At 51.5% G+C, this 9,972-nt stretch overlaps 1 protein-coding gene across 5 annotated transcripts in view; it reads right to left on the bottom strand.

Annotated features, from left to right (window-relative positions):
• Positions 1-252: 252 nt before the first annotated feature.
• Positions 253-9,972, bottom strand: part of C14H18orf25 (chromosome 14 C18orf25 homolog) — a 99,395-nt gene continuing 89,675 nt past the window's right edge. For 2 of the 5 annotated variants that reach the window (XM_034643212.1, XM_034643211.1), the window contains 2 exons: positions 1,523-1,613; positions 253-597 (listed from right to left, as the gene is read on the bottom strand). In XM_034643212.1, the coding sequence (XP_034499103.1) occupies positions 1,528-1,613 (86 nt within the window). In that variant the 3' untranslated portion in view covers positions 253-597; positions 1,523-1,527. The remainder of the gene's footprint in view (positions 598-1,522; positions 1,614-9,972) is intronic. The other 3 variants (XR_004620477.1, XM_034643210.1, XM_034643214.1) reach the window with 3 other exon arrangements.

Genomic DNA, 9,972 nt, shown 5'->3' with positions numbered 1-9,972 from the left:
GTTTGGTAAAGGTTCCCGGTCACACATTATTATTGGTATTGTCACGTAAATGTTTAGGATTGTTGCAAAACTTGGGAAAACTTCTATTAGTTTCTTTTGTATGTGAGCTATGGGAATTCAGGGCATTTTGAGTTTTCTTGTTCAGATCAGCCAGAAATTTAAACACAAAAAATCTGATGAACCCAATTGCACATGATCCCCACTTAAAAAAAAAAGTATAGTGTGTATTATGTTAAAAAAATTATTCATGACACTTGCAAAAGAGGGTAAGGAAAATTTTATTCAAGCGAGTTTCTATAGTGGGGTTTTGTAGTAGAGAAGACAGATCGGGCTCAACCTGGAATGGAACACAAGGAGGAAACGTGGGAATTTCTAGCCAAGGAGCCGGGTGAGGGTCAGTGGGTAGAAAATCATTCACAGGAGCCATCAAAGGTGAGAAAGGACTCTGGCTAAGCTGACTCACAGGACTCTTGCTGAGGGCAGGCCAGCATGTTCAGACATCACCTGGGTGCTGGTGGAGGATGACGGTGACCAGATCTGGAGGCTGGGGCATTCTGGCTCAATTGACTTAGGCAGGATTCTTGCTAAAATTGAACCCTGCAAACACAAACGTGGAAGCCCAACAGTCAGGGCCCAGTTGAGACTGAGTAGATTCCGGGCAAGGAGAGAACTTTGTCAATTACAGGATCGATAGAACCAAAGTTTCTGGGGCGCCTGGGTGGCTTAGCTGGTTAAATGTCTGTCTGCAGCTCAGGTCATGATGGGATTGAGCCCCCCTAGCTCAGTATGGAGTTGGCTTCTCCCTCTCCCTTTGCCCCTCAACCCTGCTCGTGCTCTCTCTCTCTCTCTGTCAAATAAACTCTTTGAAACAAAAACAAAAACAAATCCCCAAAGTTTCTGATTTTATGTATCTGATAACCAGAAGAACCCCTCATTTCAATCCTTATTTCTCCTGCAATACCCACATGTTCCGTAGCCCGGCCTCAGAGGACAGGCTCACGTTGCCCCGGCTGTCCCGATGCTCACAGTGAGCCACAGGAATATTCCCAAAGCCGAAGCCGTTTCTACGCTGATTACAGCTGCAAGTGGCTGCAAACCACATAAAGGGATCCCACTTAACTCTAAATGAACCTTCAACTCCACTTCCCCTTAGCTAGATCCCCAGCTACCCAAAGCCACTCCAACACCATCCATCATGAGAGGAGGTGACAGAGGGGGCCTCGGAAAGGAAAGAAGCAGTGGACTTGACCAATTACATTGATTATTATCTTACTTTTGCAAATTCTATAAAAACATATGGCCATGTGCACACATTGCTAGGGCCTCCCCCAGGACGCCATAACTCCCAAATTTACATTGACTGCAAGAGACCAATGAGACTAGCCCTGGGATCTAGTGTCCTGACCCCAAATTCCCAGGAAGGACTCTGAGTGGTCCAAGGTGGTCCCAGCCCCATCCCTGGCCCAGTCGACACTGGCCTGATGGGCAGATGTGTATGTCCTCATGACTCGTCTTGCTGTACCTGTGTTAGATGGCGGTGGAACAGTTTTCAGAGAAAGGAAAGAGGGGTTCAGCTCCAGCCCGACAGAGGTACAGGCCTGCAGGTGTGGAGCCTGGAAGAGACAGAAGGAAATGCACTCACAAAGCTGACTGAGAGGGATGCCTAGGTGGCTCAGTCGGTTAAGTGTCTGCCATTGGCTCAGGTCATGATCCCAGGGTCCTGGGATCGAGTCCCACATCAGGCTCTGGGCTTAGCGCAGAGCCTGCTTCTCCCTTTTGCTCTGGTGCTCCCCCTGCTTGTCCTCTCTCTCTCTGTCAAATAAATAAATAAATAATCTTTTAAAAAAAAAAGCCAACTGAGAAGGACCTTGCCATTCCCACACTATACTTTGTACCTTACTATTTTTCCATATGGTGGGAATTCCTTCTACCCCATTCCCGCCCTGGGCCTTCCTAGAACTCAAATGCCGTCTCCTCTCTGGTGGCGCCTTTGACTAATTAGTTCCTAATTGTGCCTAAAGGTACTAATTACACCTTTATCTAGGTTCACCTTATAACAGTCTCCTATAAGCACTTTCACTGTTTATAGCTGCGACTCTCTCCCCAGCCAGACTGTCATAGCGTTGAGTTCCTCTAGAGTGAAGCTATGTCTCATCTTTGCAGCTTCAGCTTGGAGCACAATGGCAGCAGGCACATGGTAAACGTTCAGGATATACTTATTGCAATGAAGTAAATAAGTGAATCCCTGTTGATCGTCTGGGGTTCAGTTCCAGCCCTCCTCCCACCGTAGTAACATTCCTGTGACCTGCCAAATGTTTGCTGCGTGCCTTCTGTGCACTCTGCCCTGCGTGGGGTGCTGAAGAAGGACCCCCCAGGGCAACCGCGAAGCAAGCAAACACTATCTTGAAATACCACTGGAAGTTCCATTCTCACCACTCCTACTCCTGAGACTCAGAACCTCTCGCCTGGATGTGGAGGGACCGACTAACTGGCAGTTTTGCCCTCACCTTCTGGTGTGTTCTGCGCTTAGCTCCGCAGAGACCCGGTGGCATCAGGGTGCCCAGCACGGTGTCTGGGGTACAACTAGAGCTTAAGAAATCTTACGCAACTGGATGAATGAATAAGCAAATGAGTGTCTATCCCTTGAATCCCGCCAGTCTCCCTATTCCAACACTGATTTTCCAGGAGTTCTGCAACTTTGATTATTGTATTGTGTCCTCTCATCCCCATAAATATGCTGTTATCTATCAGATTATCAGTCCTGAGTGCGGGTCAGCAAATAAGGTCATTACCATTGCCATTGCAATGACCAAATCAATCTAAACAATTCTGTCTGGCTTTCAAGGCCCTCCACAGTCAACCCCCACCCCTACACACCTGCCTAGACTACCAGTCCCTCCTCCCCACTCCCTACTCTATTGTTTCAGTAAAGAAAAGTATCCTCACACACGCTGGAGACACATTTACTTTACTTTAATATGACATTTACTACATGTTAGAATAAGTCAAATGTAGAAAAGTTGGAAAAATCAAAACAGCCCAAATGGTGAAAAGCGTCTCCCACAGAAGCATTACTATTTTCTTGCTATTACTTTTCAATGAATGTATGCTTAACTGCATACTTCCAACAAAACTGAGAGAACGGCGTTTTGCAACATGCTCATTTCCCTTGGCAATAACTAAAACGCATTTCTTTCTGCCTCCGGGTCTTCAGCTCTAGTTACACGAGTCTCAGAGTGAAAGGAACCACAGGGCCGCAGGGAGTCTCGGTAACTTTCGGAGGAGAACAAGGCTAAGAACCAGCTTCTGCTAGAACCCTCCCCGCGAATGGGAACCTCGCCCTCCCCGGAGCCTGTCCCGTCGGTGGGCGGAGCTACTTGGGGAAGGCTCCTTCCTTCTCAGTGAGCGGTGATTCCCACCGCCTCTCCAGCCTCTGAGCGCTGACTCTGCGCTCTGGAACCCTGCAGGAGAGCCTCCAGTCTCCTGGACAGCCTGTGCACTCCACATAGACTGCACCGACACTTTCTAGGCTCCACAGTCCTGAATTCCTCACCGTCTTAAAGAGCACTCAAATTCTGTTCACACCCGCCTCCTAGCTCATGCTATCAAACTGTGCCAATGGCGTGGGGAGGGGGGGATTACAGGTGTCTCTTAGTTACTTCTTTGTGGTCGTCTCTGTTTTCCAAATTTTCTACCATGAGCTTATGTGACTCCCGTTATTAGGGAAAAAATAATTTAGTGTTTAATGTGACTTCTCTACTATCCTGCTATGAATTGTTTTGCTCTTAATTGGAGGAATCCTTAGGTGCCAACGTGCGCCCTATTGGGCCACCCTCGCCATCATGTGCTTCTCTGGCTCCTCAGTGAAGAGCTAGAGCCCTGGGGGCCTGCCATGGGGATCGGCTCTCCAGGGTGACGTGCATCCTTTCATCCGGCTCCTGGGGAGAAGTACTGCTACAGACCCCACCTAACCATCCACCACCCTGCTCACGTTTCTCTCTCGTGTGCACATGGAGAGCACGGAAAATCTCATTGACTGCCTTGCCAAGATATGCTCTGCTTTTCCTAACATGCTGACAATAAATATGCTGAGTGAATGGGGAAAAAAATCAAAGTCACTGAGAGTTCGGTTTGACATGATTTAATGAACTAATTCCGGAAAAGCCTGGTTCTCTGTAAAGTGCTCCCAAGCCATCTGTCTGATAATTCTAAGACACTGCTGAGCGACATTAAACTTACATCCCAGCGATCATATTCCTCTCCTTTAGAAAATCGGGACACTTTGCTCCCTCTACCTAGTTAGTCCTTCCTCTCTTCTCTAACCCATCCTCCGAGTCCTGTCTCGGGCCATTGGGGACCATTCAATGGGTTCACCCTTTTCTGAACTGTAACCATTCACAAGCAGGCAGAACAGCAGCAACAGTGCCAGCGTCCACCTAGTAGAGCTGGCTCCATGCCAGAGGCGTTGCTGAAGGACTCTACACCCTTCATCGCAACGCATCCTTTAGGGTGTCCGGTGGCTCAGTTGGTTGAGCAACTGCCGTTGGCTCTGGTCATGATCCTGGAGTCCCACATCCGGGCTCCCTTGCTCAGCAGGGAGTCTGCTTCTCCCTCTGACCCTCCCCCTCACATGCTCTCTCTTTCATTCTCTTTCTCTCAAATAAATAAATAAAAATCTTTTTAAAAAACCCACAATGTATCACTGATTTCATCACTGGATCATATATTTGAATCTATATAATTGAAGTTTTAATCACTTGAATAACAGGTGCTATGGTGACCCCCATTTAGCAGATGAGGAAACTGAGTTTTGGAGAGGCTCAGATTCCCGAGTTGCTCACCATCCCTCGGCTGGTGAACAAACCCGGGTTTGTCTGGGTCCGAGCTCTCACTTCCTCACACCCGAGGCTTTAGTGTCCGTGTCATGCAAGTCAGTGGTCCATTCTCCTATTGTTTCTGGGGCTTTCGTCTTAATATTTCTGGTGCCTCTTGGGCAGCACCTAACGTGGCCACAGGCACGCAGTCAGCCTCCTGAGAGGCTAAGTGGTCTTGCTTGAGCCGCCCCTGGTCCTGCCCCTCGCTGGGTGCTGGGTGCTGGCCGCACCCCTCACCCCCACCGCCAGGTGCTGGGACAAGCTGCCTCAGAGGGGCCAGCAGGGGTGCAAAGAGGGCCCAGCTGTGGCCACCCCTCGCAGCAGGATTTAGGAGGGACCACATCACAGAAACAAGAGGGATGCGCCAAACCCCCCGAGACGCCAGGGCAGCGGACACTGTGAAAAGTTTCCATCGTCTTTCTCTCCCACTGAGCCCCTCGGAGCCAGGGCCGCTGCTGACACCTCAGATCATCTAAGTCTCAACAAGGCCCTCCTGGCTGGCAGCTGAATTCTGGGTTTTCCTCCCAACCCAATCAGGGGGGCTTACCCCCCACATCTGCTCGGCAAAACACCGGCCAGGCATCCTGAGACCCTCTTTCGGCTTCCGGGAGCTTCTATTGCCCTTGTCACTGGTACAACACTGACGACAGGAGTGAGTGGCACGCCGGTGACCGCCATCCCTCCCAGGACAGTGCATAAGGAGCAGAGAGGTTAAATGACTCGTCTGCGGTCGCACTAGCCAGGCAGGGCACAGTGGGACTCACGGCCAGAAGGCCGGTGTCCAGAGCCCGGCTTCTTCAGCACTAGATCACAGTCCCTCTAGAACCTTCTGTGGGCATCAGCAACCCCCTCACCCTCCACCCTCCACATTCCCCTCCAACTCATGTGCACTCACAAGCCACCACTGCATTGAAGGTTTCTGCCTACATGACACCACCTCCAGGAAGCTTTCTCAGATGCCCCCCAACTGCCTGCCCAGGTTTGGGTCGGGGCAGCGGTTCCCCTACTTCACTGTACATTGGAATCACCTGGGGATCTTTTTAAAAACCTGTGATGCCTGGCTCCCACGCCCAGACATTGTGGTTAAACTGGTGCCCTCAGATGACTTTCAAGTGTAGCCCTGTCTGGTAGCCACTGGCAGTCATTCTCAAATTGGGTGTGCACCAGCCTTGACAATGGGTTTCTGATTTTATACACCTGGGCTGAGGCCCGAGACTGCCTTTCTAACAAGTCTCCAGCTTCTGCTGCTGCTGCTGGCCTGGGAACCATAACTGGAGAGCTGCTGAGCTAAGGAGTACTCTGGGTACCCATGTGCTCCCAGAGGGCTCAGCGCTAATCATCACCTACGCCCTTGTCACATCTGTTGTAACCATCCGTGTGCTTCTTGGCACCTCTGCCAGGCCCGGGTTATCTTCAGTAACCGGGCCAACATACATTGGATGAGTGAGTCCCTGAGACACCAGGCAGGCTTTGCCCCATGATCGGCACTCTGCAGCAGTCCTTGCTCTGCATGGAAAAGAAGTGGTGATTACAACCCGAGCTGTCTTTTTCTGAGCACAGAGGGGTGGAGCCCAGGCCACAGATGGAAGGAAGGGCAGAGCTGGGATTCTGTGCGGCAGCCTGGCTCCCAAGCCCACACCTTTAACCACTGTACTGCGAGATCCTATTCTAGGTGACCCCAAATCTACCCCCTCTCCCCACCCCACCCCTATCCTCACTCCCCAGGCTTAGACTCCCGGTGGGTTTCAGATTACAGGTCTCCATCTATTGGTGGATGTGAGTAGCATTCTTACAAGACCAAATCTCAGAACTGAACAACCTAGAAATAGGGAGGGCACCCATGTGCTAGGGTTAAGTATTCCTTAGCAAGATAAACACGTGCAAAACCAGTACTGATGTAAAGATGTATGTCCAGCTGTGGGTCATGGTCAATAGTGTCTGTCAAACCCTCGTGTAGAGCCTCCACCAAACCTCCAGGAAGCGAGTTCGCCACTGAGCTGGAGACGGAGAAGAGCTAGGCTGCCCCCTGCTGGGCCCTTCCAGAATAGCACCAGGAGCCCTAAAACTGCCCCTTGGTGAGAGGGTCTGGCCCTTATCTGGGTGCGTGGGTTGGGGGAGGCAGTAGCAATTTCCTCATGACCCATCAAAATACAAAATAATTTTTTCATGAAATATGAATTCATTTTATTTATTTGTTATTTATTTTAAAGATTTTCTTTATTTATTTGACAGAGAGAGAGAGAGCCAGCGAGAGAGGGAACACAAGCAGGGGGAGAGGAAGAAGCAGGCTCCCAGTGGAGGAGCCGGATGTGGGGCTCGATCCCAGGGACCTGGGATCACGCCCTGAGCCGAAGGCAGACGTTTAATGACTGAGCCACCCAGACACCCCCGAATTCATTTTACTCTCCAAACTAAATACAGACCTCGTGGTGAGGGACAGTATGGGTTGCTGACAGATTGACCAGCGCCCTAGAAGGAAGTCGTGGAGGCCCACCAAATGTGTCCCTAATGATTCACCCAGACGAGAATCATTAAGACTCGCATTTTTTTCTTGTTGCAGAAGCAGGGGGATTGTGGCATCTAGAACAGATTAAGTAGCTACTCACGCACGTTTGCATAGATCCTGTTTCATTAAGTCTCTGTTCCTCCCTTCATTCTCCCCACTGTATAGATGGGACCACAGAGCCCGAAGCTCACCAGGCTAACACGCAGCAGCCAGGCCTCCCAACCTCTATGCCGACCCTCAATCCTCTTCCCACTCGAGCCTCTCATTGGCCTCTAGCCTTGCTCTGCCTTTTCACGTCTCCCTACACTGTCCCTGGAAGAGCTAATACCTTGAAGGTGAGACTATGATCTCAGAGAGCGGGGTTTTCAGGGAGTAGCTGCAGTGGGTTTGGGCATATATCGTCGAGGCCCCTACACCCCAACTGCTGAATCTGTAGTCTTCCGGAAAGCAAACTACAACCTTGTTGTCAGAGGCTGAACCTAAGAGGAAGCTCTCTTGTCTACTGTGCACCTCGACGGTTTGGGTGAAGCCTCAGGGCTGCGGAACTCAGGAGGCCTGAGTAAATAGGAGAAGGAAGAGGAAGAACAAGGTGCACACACAACGGCCCGCACGACCCAGACCTGCCCACGAACCAAAGGTTTGCTGTGAGGTGGCTCTGCAGGAGAGAAGGGTGTCACCTCCAAGTTTGAATCCGTGCAGAACAGAGAGCACATGGAGACACAGGAACCAGGAGGCAGAGGCGACCCCAAAACCTAAACCCCAAGTCCACAAACCTCTCGGGAGAGAATTCTGGATCTCCTTAGGCATTCCACAGAGAAGGGGAGCGTCAGCTGGCGTCCCAGGGGAGACTTCAGTGTGACAGTAGCCTTGTGCTCCCCTCTGGAACACACCAGGCCTGGAAAAGGACAAACTTCCCGAGGAGACCGTTCTGGGAGAGCAGAGCAATACAGAACACGGTACAATCCACAGCCATGTACAGTCTCTCATCAAGTAGTTCTTAATAAGCCTCCCGCCCCACACCTCTGCCTTCGAGGGGACCGGCTCCTAAACTTCTAAAGGACAAAAAGGCCCCGAGTTAACCCCTCAACAGGCCACACTCTCTCCCCTACAACGGCCTGTGTAACTGCTCCCACACCTGCCTCCTTCCAGCTTCAGAGGAAGGTCTTCCTTACCTGACCCAAGCTGGGGCCCCTGCGCTCTGGAGTTGGGTAGCACAGACGCCCAGCGGCCCTGTCTACCATCGGTCATCCCTGTCCCTATGTCCCCTGGTTCTCGGTCATCGCACACACACGGTGTTTGGTTTCCCGGGATCTTCCCAAACTCGTCCTCCTCTGTGCTGTTCCTGCCCGCTAGTCCCAGCAGCTCTGCCTTTCCTTCGCCTCCAAGCTCCCGGGAAGGCTCTGTCCTTGTCCTCATAACTGCCTTCCACTCGTGCCTCCCTCCACATCAACTGACTTCTGTCTCTCATGGCTGGCGGAACTGCTGGGCTGAATGAAGGTCCTTGTTGCTGAACTAGTGGCAGTACAGGCCCCGTCTTCCCCGACCCACCGGCAGCACGGACGTGCCTGTCCCTCGGGCCCATGAAACTATGGCCGTCACAGCACCACTCTCTCCCCGTTTTCTTCCTGCCACTTCGGCTGCTCCTTTGCAATCTTCTTAGGACACTTTCTCGCCCTCGTCACTATGGACATTTGGGGCTGGGTCGTTCTTTGTTATGGGGATCTGCCTTGTGCCTTGACCCATACTCACCAGATGCCAGGAGCAGTATCCGTGTCCCCTCTACCCCTCCCCACCCTCCGTTGTGACCACCAAAAATGTCCTCAGGCATTGTCAAATGGGCCCTGGTTGAGAACCACTGCCTTAAAAGGGCGCTTCTCTTCCACTGACCACTTACATATGGGTTTTCCCTGGGCCTGTGATTGTATCTGCCATCCAAGCTAACGTATACTTCTGCATTTCCCAAAGTGTGGCCCCTGCCTGTGTCCTCCTTCCTAGATGCCTCTTCAGCCCGTCAGATGCAGAGTGAACGCAGACTCTACTCCTGTCTTAGTCTGGATTCTCCCAGAAGCAAAGCTGAGATGAGGATTGGGTGCAGGTGTTTTAATCGGGAGGTGGTCTCAGGAAATGGGAACGAGGAACGGACAGTGAGAGAGCAAAAGAGGAAAAGCCAATGTAAGGTCCAGCATCAAAGTCACCACTGTGAGCAGTGGGGGCTCACTTCCACTGGAAATCTCCTGAGAGGCATACAGAATGGCTCCCAGAATTGTGCAACCAGAAGATGTAAGGCGGGGCTTTCGGCCCCTGGCCAGGGCACGTGAAGCGGTGGGGGGGGACATCTAGCCCATGGCTCCCACCCTTCATTGTTGAGGGCTGTCCCGGAGCCATTAAATCCCAAACTTCTGGGCTGCATTGAGCCATGCAAGCCAAACAGACCTCAGTGGCTTTGAAGAAAGTGCTAGAATAGACATGAGAATGACGCACTCCCCGTGCTTCAATGGGGGGTGCTGTCAGGAGTGGAAGCTCACCAACAGTGTCTACGACGGCTGCAGCTGAAATCAGAGGGTGACCAAGGGGATGGGATGCAGGGCACCC

Source organism: Ailuropoda melanoleuca, chromosome 14, assembly GCF_002007445.2.
Source record: "Ailuropoda melanoleuca isolate Jingjing chromosome 14, ASM200744v2, whole genome shotgun sequence".
In the NCBI taxonomy this organism is placed as follows: Eukaryota; Metazoa; Chordata; class Mammalia; order Carnivora; family Ursidae; genus Ailuropoda; species Ailuropoda melanoleuca.
This window is presented reverse-complemented; position numbering and strand designations above follow the sequence as displayed.